We start from the raw sequence: 19,980 nt of genomic DNA on the forward strand, positions 1-19,980 counted from the left end.
GAGAGAGAGAGAGAGAGAGAGAGAGAGAGAGAGAGAGAGAGAGAAAAGAAACCGGGGGTTGCGAGGAATAGGGGGGAGGAGGGTGGTAGAGAGAGAGAGAGAGAGGGAAGAGATGCACCGCGTGCGAATATTCCCTCCTCGTGGAGTTCTGCGCGCGCGATGCCTAAACCCCGAAGGGAGGTGGGATACAGCGTATATATACCCCTTTTCCCGCCCACCCGTTAGATGCACGCTGCACTCTCTCCCTCCTCGCATTACCCCTCTTCCTCTCTCGTAACTTCGCCGATTCCATCTCTCTCTCTCCCTCTCTCTCTGTCCATCTCGCCTCCCACTCCCGTCGTTGCACAAAGTTGCAATCCGTAGTCGTCTCTCTCTCTCTCTCGCTTCCCTTCATCCTTCTCTCCTTCCCCCCACTATACTGTTAGCTTCCCACTCCGGCTTTCTTGTCCCTACCAAGCCGCCGAGCCACCCACCTAGTTCCTCTCTCTGAGTACCCATCGTGCATCTCCCTTTCACGCTACGAGAGTACTCCCTCGGCCCTCTCTCTCTCTCTCTCTCTCTCGCTCTCTTATCCTTCGTGTCTCTTTCTCTCTCCCTCTTTCTCGCTCGCACATGTCACGCTGTCCGGCGATCGGCGCGCCAAAGTGCGGCGACAGGCGTCGCGAATTCGCTCCTCGCGACTTCGGCTCCACTCGGTCGGTTCCGAGCGCCGGCCGGAAGAATTCGCCAGTATGCGCCGCGCTGCCTTGCCGGCAAGTCGTACGTAGAGACGGTAGGTTTCCTTTGCCTCACATCCGCCGTATACGAGACGTCGTCATTTATTTCGAGTCGCAAAAGCGAGCGATTTCGCGCGCATCTTCGCAAATCCCCTCCCCCCCCCCTATCTCTCTCTCACTCGCTGTCTGTCTTTCTCTTTTCGTGTCGAGCGGGGGTGAAAACGCGACTGTCGTCGCGAGAGACAGACACGGACTCTCTCGTCCCGAAGGAGACTCGTCCACGTGTGTCCACGCGAGAAAGTTGTCGCGCAGAGCGACAGCGCTCGCCCGACGATCCCGCCGAGGATCCGAGGGTATATCCGATGAGAGATACGAGGAGAAACGTTCCGCCGAGAGCAACGAGAGCACCGAAGATCACCGTTAACGCGACCGCGCCATCCGCGACATACTTCAGGGAGGTGGATCGCGTCGCCAGCCGGACAAGGAGAGAATCAAGCCGCGGCGGCGAGCAGCCATCATCGTCATCGTCAGTGACGACGTAGAAGTAGAGTAGACTCGCTCGGCTCGTGCTGGCGGGCCAAGTTCCTATCAAAACATGGCCACGTGACCCCCGGACGGCACGGCTTGTAAACACAGAGTTTGACCACGTGGTCTGCTCCCTCTTTCCGCCGCGTCGTGCGCCTATCATCGTTTCTCTCTCTCTCTCTTCGCATCACTGGCTTCGCTCTCTCCTCCTCTCTTTCTCTCTCTTTCAATCTGTCGCTCTTTCTCGCCCGCTGCCGCTGTTATCGCCGTCATCGTCACCGTCTCCGTCCGTCGTTCTCCTTCTACGACTCTCTCGCTCGCTCGCGCGCGCTCTTTCGGCACGCAGAACACCGGAATCCTCAGTTGGTTCATCGCCGCCGCCAGTCGCACGTGAGGGCACGATCGCCGTCGAACGTCGTCGTCGCTCGGCACGACAGAGTTCCCGCGCTCCAATCCGCGCCTTTCATCGCGGCCGCCCGTCGTTCGCGCTCGATCCCGGTTCGTCCCTCTTCGTGGTGATGTGTCGAAGAATCGCAGTGACAAGTACCAAGTACGACGCACATTATTAATTAAAGACTCGAACGCGAGGACGAGCGAGGACATACGAAGGTCATCTCTTCCCCCACATACGTATATACATCTGTATCTAGTGATAGTGCGAACCGAAACGCAATCTGGATCGTCTCCCTCCTCGCGCGCGAAACAGTTCTCTCGGTGTCGATCTAACCTCCAATATGATGGATTCGGTTCCGGTCTCGGCTACGGGGTCGATGACCCCGTCGCAGCAGCAGCAGCAGCAAGCGCAGAAGAAGGGTGTCTCCTTCGAGTTCTCGACCTCGCCGGATCTGGAGACCGGCTTCGAGCCACAGACCAGAGCACGCTCTAACACATGGCCGTTGCCGCGACCCGAGGGTTACGTCGAGGGCAACGCGCCCGCCGGCAAGGAGGGCGCCGAGGGCGGCACGCCGCCCCATCAAAATCAGCTGGCACAGGGCGGCCTGCTGACGGTGAAGAAGAACTCGTCGAGGAGGAACGCCTGGGGCAATCTCAGCTACGCCGATCTGATCACGCAGGCGATCACCAGCGCGCCCGATCAGCGGCTAACCCTGTCGCAGATCTACGAATGGATGGTCCAGAATGTGTCCTACTTCAAGGACAAGGGTGACAACAACAGTAGCGCCGGTTGGAAGGTAAGTGATTAGTTTTCCTTTTTCTTATATGTGTGTGTGTGTGTGTGTGTGTGTGTGTGTGTGTGTTCGCCTTTTAGTCGGGAGGCAAACTCGGGATTGGACGAGCTTCAATCAAGGCTGAGAATGCCAATGACAAATGCGCGACCTTCCTAGCGTCGAAGCTTCCTCCTCGATCTCTTGGCACAAGTTTGAAGAGACCACGCGTAAAAAATATATATATATATATATATATATATATATATATATATATATATGTAATTCGTTAGCGAAGCGATATGCAAAGGACTAGCAGTAAAAAATTCGTGTCGACGTCATTAATGATTCTTCCCTAGCTCGCCAGCTGCTTATCGTCAAGTGTCACACACTCGGGGCCCGGGAGGGGGCATCCTTGTTTTTTCGTCTTAACGCCGAATGTGCAATAAAATTTTTCCTAAAACGGTAACTCACAAAAGAAAAAACACAAAAAGTTCACGCGTTCCCGGAGCCATCGCTGCTACAGCCGCGGAGTTTCATTATTTAATGCAAGAACCGCGCGATTTTTATCACGCGGGTAGGTAACCCGAGTTCGAGCTAAACGCGCGGCATGAATACCGAAGTCACTCCGAAGTCACGTTTATACGAGTGTCGTATAAAAACTTCCGTTCCTGTATGGAAACAATTGTGACACGCGACAGTGCGAAGGTTAGAGCGCGAGAAATTCATCCGGCAGGAATTCGTGCGCATGTAATGATATTTTTGATGATTCACGTCGCGATTACATTACGGACGGACGTTTCAGGCAGTATCTTCAGTCTGGGAGGAGCGATTTCTGCTTTATAATTTGAATGCGCTCGTGCGAATAATTTTCATTTAATAATATCTAATAATTTTCATAATTATTAAGACCACGATCATTCATCGATTTTTCTTTTTCTATTCGATTCCTCTGTTAATTCCTCTCGATTGCGAAAATATTGCTGCTATAAATTCTTGTTTAACACTTTTTTTTTTCTTTCTTTTTTTTAATTAATGGAAACAGTAGATATCTCGAGTAGCTTGAAACTACGCTTTATCATTGATAAGAAGTGTAGCTTATCTGAACGATAAAGAGAGGATAGTGAGTACATCAAACGTTTGTTTCAACAGGAATTGAATCTATTTTACATAAATTGCATACGCGCGTCATAAATTTTAAAATTATAACACTGTAATCTATCGAGGAAAATAAAAGGTCGCAGTTATCGCGGTAAACATAACGAAAAGCGCAACCGATTATTATACATACGTATTAAAACGGAATATCAAGTTATTACAAGTCTTATAAATCATTAATTGATGATTAATAACAAAATAGCTTGCATATAAACGACAGTTGATCTTTTAATGAAATTAAACAAATGTAACGCGAATACGAGTCGAACAAAACGTTAGAACTGTTATAAAGCGGCGTTATATGTTTATTTAGCGCCGCGCACATAATTAAAACGTTAATAATGCATTATATAGCGTTTACAATTATAAAGCAACGTGCTTCTGGGTCGACGGGTGGCTCGACGTTACGCGTTACGTGTACGACCGTGTAGCGAGATATCTCTCGTTTTCGTGTTTCGTTACACCGTTCGCTAATTAGTCATCAACATTTCGAAGTAATTCAATCTTGAAAAACTTGCAGTTGCGCGTGTGCAATCGTTAATAGTCTTCCACGTAAATTATGTTCGTCGACGGGCGAACCTACTTTGTTGCAACGACACTTTAAAGAAGGCGAGAAGAAGAAGACAAAAATTTATTTTAAACTGCACGAATATTTCTTCGGCGTTTTTTCCAGAGCTTCTTTTATTTGGCACTTACGTCACTTTTTAATTGCCTTTCATAATTTTTTTTCAAAATATTTTAACAGAGAGAGAGAGGGGGGGGAGAGAGAGAGTATCAACTGTCAGATTTACATCTTCCTTGATTAAATAGCTAAAATAAAATAAAAATTATACATATAAATGGTATATTATTTTAATAAGAATCTTTTATAATTAATGAAGAGAGAGACATATTTGCCAACTAATATTTTTTTTTTTAATTTTTGTTTAAATAAAATAATAAAAGTCCCCAAAAAATTCAATCATTTGTATCGCGTTTATTAGCCATTTAATTATCCATGAAATTTTTTGTGTGCAAAAAATCCTATCGAATCTTTTTACGATTTATATTTGCTTGAGACTATCAGTACTCGAGGTGTACGGAACTAAATTAACCTTACTAAAAAAAAAATTAATATTTCCAATTGTACGCAGCGTGATTAAAGTTAGCGAAGTTGTTTTGACGCGTTTGAATTGAAGTTGTTTTGACGATATGCGAAGGCAAAGTTATTGCAATCCTTATTCCGAGCCAATAGAGTACCAAGTTTAAGGACCTCTCGTAATTCTCAAACCAATTGACAAATGTCACGACGAATGTGTTTTCCCTTCATGTGCTTTCCTCGTCTCACTCGTTATTTAAATGAAATACGAGAAATTGCCGGGTTATAGAGGGGACACCTTTGGTGCATTATGCGGTCGCTCAATTATCGAGCCGAGGCGTCAAACTTCGTGTGAATCCGCGCTAAAAATCCACGAGGAGGCGAGGAACTTGCGGATGCAAGTCGCGCAGAGCGACGGCTGCAGCTGCAGCGTGCAGTCACGTGGCGCGGAGGAGAACCGACGGAGAGAAAGAGAGAGAGAGAGAGAGATGCGCATATATCTGTACCTCTTCTTCTCTGTGTTTCCCGCTCGCGCACGGTAATGCATACCGATGCAAAATGCAGCAGCGCGGGGAGAGTTTTAAGGCCCGTTCGCACCGTCGATTCGCGCATCGCCATCGCCATAGTCGTCGTCGTCGCCGACGCCGCCGGCCATCATCATCATCGACGTCACGCCGGGTCGAAGTACACGCATAAATCGATGCCGCCGGACGGACAATCGTCGTCGCTCGTTTCGCTCTCTTCAGACGACGTTACGACACGCATTATTTATGCACAGGCTTGCGTGGCACGCGAAAATGTCCGGCGAAAGTTCAGGGATACGCGGTTCCGAGAATCGATGGGAAGGGAAGAGATTCTCCTCTTGCCAGCGCGCGCTCTCAAGACGTTATTTTATTCGGATAGCTTCTCGTCGCTCATCGGCGAATTATGAGGAAATCGCGAGGAATCGTGTAGATTAGAGCCTTGCCTTTATGACTGATAAGTCCTTTCTCTGATATTAACAGGAATATATATTGCGATGTTACCTTTATTACGAGTGAGATGTTATTAAATAGACGATGCAGATGTCATGGATGCAAGTGAGACTTATTAATCAACCGCGCTTTGTATCCTCTTCTATATCAAGGTCCTACGGCACTTATATGCGCGCTTATCACGCGCGCGCTATTAATTACGTTGCTACTCAGTATTATATGTAGTTACTTGTGGCAACATTGTTGTTACTCGAGTAACGAGCACAATAATTGGTGCTCCTTGCGGCGTGCAATCGCGCCTCCGCCTCGTCGAGAAATTTTTATTAGCCCGCTCGCGATAACGCGGACGATGTGCATCTCTCAGCGATGCGTTTCGTCGGCGTGGTGCAAGTTAAGCTTTACGCGTGAATCGGTCAGACCTTCGTCTCAGATGTGGTCGACGACTTGGCTAGGTGTGAGGCATACAGGGTGCGAGAGCACACAGATGTATACTTTTCAGTCTTTTATACTCTAAAGAAACTTCAGACAGTGTGTCCGCGACCCACTATCTGAGTTTTCAGACACACTTGAATTTTCACAAACACTTCTGGACTTTTCGATATCTGATGATTAAGATAGATTGTCTGAAATTTTTTTTCCATTATAATTGTCTACTTTTGAAGCTTCTCGTGAGATTTAACGATTTAACAAAGTGATTTACTTTACAAATTCCCGCTAAATTTCCACGGCGTGCCGCTTGTCTATAACGTTATAGCTATAGAGATTTTCTAAGAGACTCTATAAGAGCGCTATAAGAGAGGTCACGTGAGAGAGAGAGAGAGAGAGAGAGAGGCAAAATAAGGGGACTGACAGTGAGAGGAGTTTCTCAGCCGAGATGTGAAAAGTCCTTAAGCCATCGCGCCGTTGGATAGAGCAGCCTAATTTTCTCCTCCACTCCCCCCCCCTCTCCCACCTCCTTTTTATATAGCAGAGGTTTGGAATTCTAGCGCAACGCGCGTATTAGAGAGGAGAGGTGTCGAGGAGCTAAAAAGGTCACTCATCCGTCTGGTTTGAAGACTAACTCTGGCTGGCGCCCGTCATTACAAAGCTCTCTCTCTCTCCTCCCTCTCCCCTGTATCCCTTTCCCTGAGACCGGCTGATCGACCGGTCTCAGTATCCTTCCATGACGATTAGAGACGGCTCGGCGCGCTCTAACGACCGACAGTGAGCTCGACTGAGAATACCCGACCGTCCCTCCGTTTCTTCGCGATATCTCCACGTTGTTACGTTGGCACGGTAGATACTGGAACGCTATCGGTCAGTGAAATCGGAACGCCACGAGGAGAATCCCGGATTCTCTCTCTCTCTGAGATCGTTATCGCCGAATTATCTCCGGTTTCTCGGAGAAAGAGAGAGAGAGAGAGAGAGAGAGAGAGAGAGAGAGAGAGAGGGGGGGAGAGAATCACCTGATGCGCAGGAGCTTTGACTTTATCTTTCAACACGCGGCGCATTCTCCTGATAATTAAAATTGTCGTGGTCATTAGATCCAAGGTGTCGACTTTGAGAGTAGATTGTGATGTCGAAGCTATTTATGTCATCACATGCAAAAGTTATTCGGAGGAATAATTTTTTCTGATAGAATAAGAGAGAGGGTTATTTATTAATATATATATATATATATTTTTTTTTTAATGACGTCAAATGACAGATGATTTGTCCGCTTATATTATTTGATGAAATCACACATACACACATACACATACACTCTGAGGCTAAAACTATTAATTTCGTCGCGTGTCATAATAAGGAATTTCCAAGGAAATGCAATCCGATTGATATTTTAAATAGGCCTAATTACCCAGCAATTGCTGAGCCCGGGAAAATTACAAATGCACCTGGATAGCTTCATGATGTTCTGATTTCTCTGAAACAGCTTGCCTTATGCGTGACAGTATCTCACGCGAAGTTACCTTGCAACTCTGACGTCGTTGTTTCGTGATTAGCGCGATAAGCACTGTCGACATGAAAACGGTGATATATTGTGCTAATATAAAATAGAGAGGCGATTTGCAATCTTCAAATAACGTAGGAATCTGCTTGACACGGAAAGCTTGATGTAAATTTACTCGTCGAGAAGATAGGAGATTTTCTATGACACTAGTCGATCTGCAGAAGAACTCTCGTCACGAATACTCTTGTAAGCACGTGGATTTTGCAGATTAGATACATTTTTTTTATATCAATAGCTGCTGCGTAAACAAGGGAATAGTTTCGCGAGGAATGACAGGCGCGATCGAATACATCGAAGATAATTAATCAGACATCGAACTATTGTTTCCTGAGTTCTACGATTTGATTTGATAATTATGACCCGGTCGGATGATCCCGATACGGATTGAGCATATTAGAACGAGGCATAAGGACAGTAATCGAGCATGTAAACTTTTAACGAGACATCCTCCCTCGATTTATAATGAAAAGCAGTTTTCTAATATTTCCGTCGGCCCGAAGGATTGATTACGAATCATTCTATGGAACGGAGCACATATTAGACTCTGTGTATTATCAGATACGTGGATAATTAAGAAAAAAAAAAATTGCAAAGAGTAAAATGTAAAATATTCCCGCTTAAAATAGCACTCATAAAAAAAAAATGGAGCGATAATTACTTACTTATCTAGGCTTTGATTAAACCTAATCAAATTTATCTATCTAAAATTAGAATTAAGAATTGAAGTGAGAGATAATAATTATTACGAAAACAGAACAGAAATAAAAGAAAGAGAAATGTGTAAGATATTCGTTACCGAAAAATTATTTTTCGCACTTGTCAAACAAATGATATTCATCAAAATACACACGCGCGTAATATTAAAATTAATATAAATTAATAGTGTTCAAAATATTATTGCACATTATAATTAATAAAACAAATTTGTTTACAAAAAAAAAAAGAAAAATGAACAGTTTGTCAAATATTGTAAAGCTATAACACATGCAGTCTCGGATATAATCGTGGATAAAATTCTGCGTTGCAAAAAAAAAGGCGCGATTCGAGATGCGTGTATCGTCTCGTATCCCCCGCGTGAACGAATTAGTGGAAGCGCGTAAAATCATACAAAATCGCAAGCGCGCGCGCACATATAAAGTGCCATAATCGACGGAGCGAAAAATTCACTCCGCAGCTACGAGTTTTTCCACGGAAAAGCGCGCTGCGTTTTATCACGCGGTCATTAAGCGAGGGTTAACGGCGCAATTAGCGTGTATCGCCGGCAGACCGCCCAACGCGTTTCGAAAATTACTCGCGTCATGTATAGAGTCTAATCTTATCGGATCGGAGAGTCGAAATTTGCAACGATAGATTACGTTATACAAAATTTTTTTCAGAATCGATCTTCGCTCAGTAAAATCGATTTTCGGTTTTTTTTTGTTTTTTTTTTTTTCTACTCGAATTTATTAAACATTTTAGCTTTATTCAATTTTAATTAAGAAACATTCTAGCGTGAATTAAAATTTTGTAAAAGCGAGATACGTTATTAATAAATTAAAAAAATTTATGAATTTATTAATGAAAATTAAATGAATTTATTATCATTTATTATCATTTGCTGAAGCTGATATAGCTTTATCTTTAATTCACAATTTTTCATTTCAAGATAAAATAAAATCAGAAATAAAATTTCTTCGTATCCATAAATTTATGAGAATCATTTTCCTATTCTCGAGAGCACACTCTCGATAGAAGCTCCAAAATTCCTTTCCTCTATACGCGGTGTGTATATTTCGAGTTGTAGACGCACTCGGTTGAGTTTAAAGGAGGCTTCCCGCGTTATTTTTGCACGACCGGCGTCGTTGGCGCGTCTCTCTTTCGCTGATCATTCTCTCTTCCAGTTACTCTCTCTCCTCGGATTCTCCCGTCTCCCTCTCTTCTTCCCCCCTTCTCGCTCTGTCCTTGTCTTTTCCGTTTCCAGCCTCCGTGCGCGAACTTGCGACGCTACCATGTTGCCAATATCGTCATCTCGAGATCATCTGCTCTCCCGCCCACTTTACTGGGCCCGGTGCGATCGGGACCAGTAAAAGTTCCATTGGGATTCCTATATTCGTCAATTTCTCGGACTCGTTTCGATCCATTAAGTACTTCTTGCACCACACATTTCGTATTTTATTTTTTTTTTTTTTAAGAGAGAAATTAATGTTTTTTTTTGTAGATATTAATTGTAATATGATTATTTTTGTTAATTTGAGTATAAAATATAAAATTTTTAAATACATAAAATCTCACCTGATATATTATGATCATAATTTAATTATATACACAACAATTATATCAATAATATTTTAATACAAAAATAGCAATATAGAAATTTCTGAATGTTTTTCCTTGCATTTCACATTCGCGTTCATATATTATATAATTATCATTCATATATATAATATTCAATATTCATATAAACGAATATTATGTTTGTTTCCAAATAATTAGAAAATCGTATGCTGGAGAAAGTTTGGGAAATTTTTCTCTCTCTATCGGAATGTTGGAAAATGTGCCTGGAAGGTGATAGAAAAAAAAATGTGTACAATAAAATGAAAAAGACATTTCTCTCGCATAGAGTTCATCATAAAATGCAATTTTATCGAGTCTCAGGCATTTTTCGCGCTCATTCCAACGATCTTTTCAGAAACATCACTTTTGATAAGGAATAGGTATTCATTTTACCTGTAATTTTGTATTCTAGATAAATTATTGATGGAATTCTCGGAGGATTTTTTTTTTTTATATCAAGTTTATATCGACTTGTAACCGAGAGGAAACGCGACCTGTGATGTCGATATCGGTCCTCGGAGACTCGCCGTATCAAAAGTCTATATATATCCGTCTTCTTCTTTGAAAATGTAGCTGTCAGTCTCGGAGGTCATCCATGGTCAACACTCTATTCACCTTGCCTGGAGCAAGGCTGCGATTCCCTCGCCGGTAAATTGCGACAGAATCATGCCGGCTGCGCTTTACAATCGCGCTTCTCGATCCCTCGCTCCTCTCCTCTATACGGCTCGCGACATCCGCAGAGAATCCGCCTTTCTCCCGGTAAAATTTCTCGCCTCCAGCGATTTTCTCGATAACTCTCCGAGCGTTCCGTTCATGCGCAAGACGGCTCTTGTATGTACGGTGAATTTTTGAATGTCACCGATCGAGTCGGCGGCTCGCGAGCGAGCTGAGAATTTTTTGAAAAAGTGCCTGTCAATAAATAAATGTGAGAGAGACGGATTCTCTCTCTCTCTCTCTCTCATATTCTTTACATCACGAATTTGTCAACTGTTGTAAATTTTTTTTTTTTTTTTTTCGTTTCACTTAATTTTATGCGCACACATGCATAGAGAATATGATTTAACGAAGATAATTTTTGAGACGAGGCCTTTCAGCCGACTTGTTTTTCGACTCCTCTTTTGACATTCAACATAAAATGTCCTTGTGACTGAAGTCTCTGTAGAAAAATTCTGAAGTTCACTCGCGCATAATATCTCTAGATATAAAATCGTCCGTCATTATTCTTCGACTTTTGAATCTTGAATTTCTAAATTATTTTTGTCGCCATGATATTTAAATATCGAATATTCAGAAAGAGGGATGACGCCAGGATGATGTACCAATGGAATTTTTGTATACGGATTTGCGCGTGAAATTCGAATGACCGAATCCTCGCGTCCTCGACATTTCAAGCAGGCAAGCAGGATCGCGTCCTGCGAATCCTGCCTACGTGATCGACGCGGATAATATATTCCCATGGCTGCGATTATATTCCGGTGGCGTTTCCTCTCGCAATCGCTCTCTTCTTCTTGACGAGAAACGTCATAGGCGCCGCGCGTGGCGGGAGGGGGGAGGGGGAGGGGGATATCGCCGCCGTCGTCGCGTGTTGCATGCGCGCCGATCGGCGCGGCGCTCGCGCGATGACGTAACGCGCGCGCGCGCTCGCGGATATAATATAATGCGCGACCGCGCTCCTCTCACGTAACGTACCCTTGACTCTCCTAATGAGTATCGCACATTCGTTACGTACGTTGCGCTTCACGGAACGGATATACGAGCGAGTTGCGGGCAGCGACGCGAATTAGCGCGAACGCGGCAAGTAATATCCAGCTCTCGTATCATCCAATGCCACGGTGAAGATCGTCGATTCGCAGAGTCACGGATATATATTTTTCAAAGTCGCAATAATATTTTCGTTTCCGCATCGAGGCATCGATTATTTCACGAGGTTGGACGATTTGACATATCGCATGCCTAAAAAAAACCGGCCCACTCAAATTTTTCCGTTAATTTTATAGAATATGGATATGTCAAATGTGGTGACACTAAAATACTATGTTAATATTTCACACAACACAAAATGAATGTACATATTATTTGAAATAAATTTTTCATAAAATCAACATATTTTTTAATGATGAGATTAACTTGGAAAAAAAATTATTGACGATCTATACATCTATAATCACTATCATTCATTATATTATAAAATAAAAAAAAACAATATTTTTTCTGTAAATTTTATAATAAATAAATCATTTATATCGAGGCGTACCTATTGTGTAAAATTAATTATTGCTTTTATAATTTAATATTTGAGCTCGATTAACGCAACAGCAATATATTAAATTAATGTATAAGTTTATTCAAATATTTAACACAACAATTTTAATCGACATATTTTTTTGCATGAAAATATAAATTTTCCAAATATATAGTGTTATAAATTGATTATTAGTATTATAAATAGCAAAAAAAAAAAAAAAATAAATTATAATGAAATATGAATTATTTAAAACTATCCTATTATATATTTTTCTAGAATTTTCTATTAATTTTCGACATTCGATTATAAAAATGCTAAAAAACGAAATCGTTGAGGTACGATTTATCACGGATTGCTCGAAGATAAATCAAAGAAGACGTGGTGGAAGGATTTTTTGAGACGCTCGGTATAACTAAACACGTTGGACTCTTAATTATTGTAGAAAAGTGAAGAGAGGAGAGCTTTAAAATGGGGATGTTGCCGCAATATAATTAGTATGTTTCCTCGTGTAAAAAAGCACACGCACTGATCACTTTGCAACTATCTCATATACGCAGTTTTCTTTAATCTCCCCATCTTATTTCCGCCAGTGTACTCTATAATACGCACGGTGAGACTGATTATTATACTTAAGTGGCCGTCATCCATCTGATCGCGTTTTAATATATTAAGTAATCTGCTATCGCTCTCTGGTAGGCAGCAGCGTAATTATAATCTGTTAGTGCGAGAAATCCTCGGCATAGGTCACCTCGTCATGATCCCGAAGAGGTCACGGCACCAAACTTGAGATAATCGTAACGAATAAAGATTCGCCGACCAATGAGATGGTCGATGCGAGCTGTGAGGAAACATGGCTCACAAAGTGTGTCAATACGATATCGCAAGTCCGAATGCGCTGTGTCAAATGCGGCTCGGTCTACAAAAATCTCTGCGTGCCTTTATTTCGACGTTTTTATTGGACGATTGTGACGGGGATATATTACGTGTACTCGAACGCATGTAATTTTCAAACGAGAATAAGTACCGATGTAGAATTACGTAACACGTTTATTTCTCGCAGTCGCATCCCACGATTTTGTCAGCTGTCACGAAAAAGACAATGATAATCGCTCATAATGTTTTTATAATCGACAGTACAGGAGATTATGTCCTAATCAAGGTTATGCAATTATGCACAATTGTCATTCGTAGAAGGATATTTGATTGTGTTGGTTTTATTCTTAGACGCAACGCGCTAGTTTCGATGACTACGATAACACAAATGCTTATGTTAATGAGAAAAAGAGATTTAATGTGCATAAAATAAATTAATATTCCTCGGCTAAAAAAGTAATCGGCGAGCAGAGCAAACACTAAGTTACGCAATAACAGTGGAAGTTTTAACGATGATATTTCTCTTGAAGTTTATTATCTTATAAAGTTTATTTAAAAAACAGCAGATTTTTCTTATCTCATATTTTCTTTTCAATTTGACATTTGAGTTGAATGTGTAATTTTAAGAAACAATGTTATTTTTAAAAATGTACATATATGTGTACATATTTAAATATATTTTAAAGATAAAATGTGTTAATTGTATTATAATCATACCTCATATGTCGAGAAGAGAAAATAATTTCTCTTTCCTTTTTTCCTATACAAGTATATTTCTAAAAATGCATTTAATTTTATACAAAATATTTGCTGAAAGAAAATTGAGAAAAAACTAGCAATTTATTTATATTTTATAAAACCGAAGAGTTTCCAAAATTCTACTCTCTACAGATTCCACTTGATAAACGTCATTACACCGGCAGGATCTAATTCACAAGTTCTCGCTGACGCAAAAATCTACATTGTTTACTCGACATTACATTTTCACGTGGAAACTTCCACGTTCTCTGTCAAACGTGGAAACTTCATCTATCACTTGCGAGGCGAGGAGGAAAAGCGCAAAGTCGTGTGGGGCGAGTCGTCTCGTACGTTTCGTGTCCCCCCCAGCGATGTTTCATACATCTATACGATGCATCTGTACCAATTGGTGTCCGGCCCCCCTCCGATTTCTCGAGGCACTGACCTCTCGTGCCATTTAACCGCCCTTCTCCATCAAACCGATCTCTCCTCCCTCCTTTCCCGACGACGATGTCCAAAGCATCAAACGTCTTCGTCGTTTCTACGCGCGATCGCGTCCCTAATTCTTTTTTTCTCCTTTTTTTTTTTCTTTTTGATCCGACCCGACGATCTATGCCTCTGCGCATATGTCGTCATCTCTTATCTTTTCCTCTTAACGCGCGATAGCGGGTTCGATGCATACGTTATTCTCAATCATACAGGCAACGCTCGTTACACGCTCGTTGCACGCGCGTTCCGGAATCTGCGGATTGTATACACGGTGTGCGATACGGCAGAGGAAATATAAATTTTTCGATACGAATTTTTTTCGTTATAAAAGGCTTTAATCATTTTCACGGGAATGTAAAAAAAAATAGTTATTTCGATTCCTGCGAAATATTTAGTTAATATTTACGCCACATTCTCTGTGTTTGTAATATAATATGAGCGTTGCATGTTTGTTATCATTCGTAGGGATAATTTTTTTTTTTTTTTCTAAAATGGCGATATCGAGTACACAGAATTGCAATCGGAATTATATTTTTGCATATATCGATCAAAATTATTTTCACGCAGCAATTTTCTAATAAAATTATAAATGAAATGAATTAATTCTTCCTTAATAACGTAACATAAATTCAATGTGTGTCCAGAATAATTTATCCTCTCCTTAATTTGCATTATTAATTTGCAAAAAGATTTCATACTTAAAGACGCATACATTTAATTAATTTCTTTTAGGTGCATTAAACGCAGCAACTGATAATTGATCGCTTAAGAATGTGATATGTTCGAAGCAATTAGAAAATTAAAAAGATAGAGCCTTTTCTGCAGCAACACTGTCATCGACGATGACATGTCTATTTTCAAAGTTGTAGCTCATTTCACTAAGATATGGGCGTGTCTTATTCCACTATACTAATAAAGGGTCGTCTACTCCGCGCGCGACGTTATATATATATATATATATATACACACTGACACGTGTGGTCAGATAGGAGCTAGACAAACGTATCCGTCCGCTCGAATTACATGTCGCGAAGAACCGATGACACCCGATAGTCCGATCTGTCCATTTCTACGATTTATTCTTCTAGGCTGAATACGAAAGCGCCTGCATCCTAATTCATTTTCCGACACATTATTTCCTTTCGACAGACATATAACTGTCACAGATTTATATATATATATTTTTTTTTTTTTAAGACGAATCGAAGAGAAGCAGGAAGAAGTGAAAAATGGAGAAAGTCCGCGAGCATTCTAAATAAATGCAGTTTACATAACGATGCACGCGTGCAAATCACCTTTGCTCTCCACGTGTATTTCCGCGAGAATTATTACAGCCTCAGGGACGTCATTCTAATTAAGTCTTTTCCTTGCGGTTGCCCGTCCTACGTAAAGGGGAAGATGCATCCTGGCATTTCGCGGGACACTTATCCTCTTATGAACGAAAATATTTTTGTACATATAAATTATAAATCAAAAATTTATTAATATCAAAAATTATTAATATCAAAATTTTCGAGTAGACATATAAGTATCGCGGAGAAGAATGACGGTGAGAGAGTTTTTTGTAATATATTTTTCCTTGGAAAAAAATAAATATCTCTGTCGCTGTCACTAACACAGATATACGCGTAGTAAAATATTTTCTAATGTAAAGCGATATATGTATATGTGTGTGTGTGTGTGTAACAAAAGGAATATAATGGGATGGCGGATAATTACGAAAAATTGTTACTTACTGCATAGGCCTTGATAACGAATGGACGTGATGGACGTGAAAAGAGCCGAATACTAAAGCCGAGTCCTTTGATTTCTACTTCTCTTTTTCATGCAGAAAACGATGTTACAGTGTAGCGTTGAATCTTTAGTTTCAAAAAATGTATATGTCCGGATATATGATCGCTTCTTTTTCTTTTTCATCCTTTGTATATACGCAATGTATGCGTGTATCCCGCGTGATTTTTCGAAAGAACGACAGTAACGTTAATACGGATAAAGCTATTATATCGGCTTTATATAAAGGTAGAGTGTTCATAAAAATACAAAGCGTTAATTAATTTAGCCCTTTAGCTTTAAATATTAATTAATTTAGTTCTTTGATGTTCCTTTCTCCATTCGCGAAACTTTGTAATTATTTTTTCGTAAAATATGTTATTAAATTGTCATCTTTTATTAGGACAAAATAAGACAGAATACAATATATATATATATACATATAATGTATAGAAATAATATATTATTAATATTATATATTAATAATAATAATTAAATGATGGAAATATATAGAATAACACTTAATTTAAATATTTTAATTTATTATAAATTGAAAGATAAAGCGAAATAAAATCTCTAATATTAACAACACATTATGAAAATTATATACACGTGTTAAGCTTGTTTTGTGATCATAAAAACTTGCACCATTTTTCTGCTAATTATTAACTATAAATTGCAAATCATACAATGATAAATTAATAATAAAATAATTACAAAATCTCGCTAATCGAAAAAGAAGCAACACAAATTCAGCTTTAAATTAATTAGTATTTAAAAAATTAAAATAATTAATCTTTTATATTTTTGCATCATAGTTGAACATTTTATCAAAGTAATAAAATTTTTCCATTTTGTAATTTCGCATCGTAAATAGTTCAATATTTCGACAAAGTGAATTGTAATAAAATTCTTCTATTTTTGGCCACGCGTCGATTTATCTCCGTTTCCGCAGGAAAAATCGGCGGCAAGATCCGCTTATCTCTCGGCTATATTGGAACCCGATATCGCCGCAATTGGACGGAAACTTCGCAAAAGATTCCGATAAGGATTTTTGGGTGATTTTTGGCGAAAGGATTACTTGAAATATATTGTGTCATATCGCAAATTTATCCGGATTATCGAGATATCATCTCCAAGAGCGAAGTTGAACTTTAGAAACGAGATTTCGTTCGAACGTCATTTTATTTCGCTAACGTATATACGGTGACAAGTTATCAAAACGCTGACATTTTCGATGTTTGTGTGCTTCTGATACAAAAGTTTGGCGATTATTTATTTTTGAAAAAAATTTTATTTTGACTAATGATAAATCGTATGCGTAACTCGTTGACATTATATTATCCTTATATGGTTAACAGGCGAATGTTAGGACAAGTGTGTGTAAATTTATGCAATATCGGGGAGGAGAAAAAGGGGAGAAAATTAACATACATAGTCGTTAATACAATTCATATGATAGCTATAAACGACTTCCTCTATTCATCATTGAAAAGAAAATTTCTTAAGAGAAAAATATATAAGAAAAATAATCACACACATACATAAAGTTTCCTGACTATCATAATGTCTATAATATTTGAGTTATGAATTAAATTTTATATTTTTTATTTCTCGACATGATATTTAACGAATATAATAATATATACAGAATACATATATCTGTATAATAATAATTTTATTATTAAATAATCCCGAGAAAAATGGACTCGTGTAATTATATAAGATCGTATATGACTACGTATGATTTTATGTCTATTTTTTTTTTTAAATATCATGACATGTCAAATCAATGGACAGGAATGCTGAATCAATGTTAGCAGTTGTATCATATTTGCATGGGATTTCATAAAATGTCATATACTCGTGCCAGAATCACACTCAGATTGCAATTTTGCTTCTTTGATCCTTATTTTATTTTTTTTTCAAATCTCTGCAGCAGAATCTGTGACAGATGCACATAAACTTCGAAAAGTTTTTTTTACGCGCTTTCCGGATATGTAACGATTTAAAAAAAAAAAATTATCTTTTCTTTGGCGACTAACTTTTTGTGATTAAGCACAACGACAGGTTTCATTTTCTGCATAGCCTCGTGTTGGATTTAGCAACTTTTGAATGGGAAAAAGAAGTACATGGAAAAAAAGATTTCGCAGCGTAAGGAACAACTGTACAAATATGGTTAAATGTTGATTTTAGAACGTCTGCGGCATACACACGCTTATCACACGGATTATCGCGCGATTATATGATATTTTGGAAGATGTCACTTGTACAAGTTCCTTTAACTGAGCATTGAAATCAGGATTTTCATCCATATTCTGTAAGTGCGAGCGAGCGAAAGAGAACTGTAACTGTTTTATATATAACTAAGCAAGATAAATAAGTGGATGCTTTTATTTAATAAATAACATATTGCGGAGAAAAATACAATTTTAATATTTTGATATCGCGATATGTGTGAAAAATTATTGCGAATATTGTTTCTTAACAAAATTCTAAAATATTATTCTTCTAATATATTATATTGTAATATTATTTTTTCATTCCTATTTTTTATAGACAAATATAAAGCCGCGAATGGGAAATAATTAGATAGAAGCTAAATCACACATAGTAAAATAGAAATAATAATATAGACACATTTAATTGTGTGGTACGACTTTTTGAAAAATTATGGATTTTTCAATCCACGCTTATATGAGACCAATGCGAAATCAACGAAAAATACAATCGAACGAGTCGCTTTTATCTTGATTCATATTGCGGAAACTTATCGATAAAAAGTGTCTGCTTTCGTTTTCCTCATTCGCAACTGACAGTTGCTTCGTAAAGTAATTTCTTTTAAAAGATAAAACTATTGCAATCACATTCAAATATTTTTTTTCCTTTAAAAAAAAAAAAAAGATATATCGATAAGAGGTATATTTCAGAGCTCGCAATCTTTTTATATTTAATACGAAAGATGTAAGAACTGCGGTGCATGCTTTAGGCGTTATATTTCATCGACAAGTGCGAGTATTTGTCAGAGTATTTGTTCGGATTAGTAGCAGATTAATTGCAGCGAGAAGAGAAAAGATATATGTAATGAGACAGTAAACGCTTATCTGGACTACGCAAATCGTTATAATCGATGTTATTCCTGACACACATAAACGCGTCCCGCGCGAATCTACGCACGTGACAAATTCCGGCGATTTGTTATCCGCGTAAATAATAAATAAAGGAGTTTATAGGCGCAGAGTTATAGAGGAACACATATCTTCTTATAATTATATATATTTCTTTCGCAGAGACATTGACACGCAGCCTAAATGCTGCGGATAAATATTTTTTATATTTTTTATATTATATGTATAAAGCTATAAATTCAATTATCTATGTATTTGGGTAAATAAATTGTCTTGCGTTTTTTTATTAAACCAATGAAAAGTCTAAGCATTAAGAATGTTTGGCATACAATAGTAGAAAAAAACTGTCAAAATAAAAAAAAAAAAAAACAATATTTCTTATGTTTATATTGTTTGAAAAATTAAATAAGTAAATCCGGATTATAAAAAGAATTAAAGTATCATAAAATAATATGATTTTTAACGTCTTCATAAAAGAAAATATTTATAATTAGAGAGAGAGAGAGAGAGAGAGAGAATATTTCTCTACAATTTTTAGTAGATAATTTTTTTTAAATGAGTAAGTGGATCTAAATTAAGTTTTGCACAAATATTTATTAGAGTTTTTTTAATATATGTCAAAATTTTTATTTCGTTGGCAATGCTTTCTCCTTGTCAAATTTATCAATAACTGCTACGAGATGCAATTTTCCAAAAGTCAATGCTAATTCTAAACTAAATAATTTCCAAATCATTAAGAGAATTGTGCTCAGATTTCGCATAGAGATACTCAAAAGAAATAATAGAAGTAGTCTACGAAATTTTCACGCTTTTGTCGCAT

At 38.9% G+C, this 19,980-nt stretch overlaps 1 protein-coding gene across 3 annotated transcripts in view; it reads left to right on the top strand.

The window, feature by feature from the left end:
- Window positions 1-619: 619 nt before the first annotated feature.
- Window positions 620-19,980, top strand: part of LOC126855970 (forkhead box protein O) — a 168,740-nt gene continuing 149,379 nt past the window's right edge. Inside the window, exon 1 of one of the 3 annotated variants that reach the window (XM_050604106.1) lies at window positions 620-2,431. In XM_050604106.1, coding sequence (XP_050460063.1) covers window positions 1,976-2,431 — 456 coding nt within the window. In that variant the 5' untranslated portion in view covers window positions 620-1,975. The remainder of the gene's footprint in view (window positions 2,432-19,980) is intronic. The other 2 variants (XM_050604104.1, XM_050604107.1) reach the window with 2 other exon arrangements.

The sequence above is a fragment of the Cataglyphis hispanica genome, chromosome 17 (assembly GCF_021464435.1).
Source record: "Cataglyphis hispanica isolate Lineage 1 chromosome 17, ULB_Chis1_1.0, whole genome shotgun sequence".
Taxonomy (NCBI): Eukaryota; Metazoa; Arthropoda; class Insecta; order Hymenoptera; family Formicidae; genus Cataglyphis; species Cataglyphis hispanica.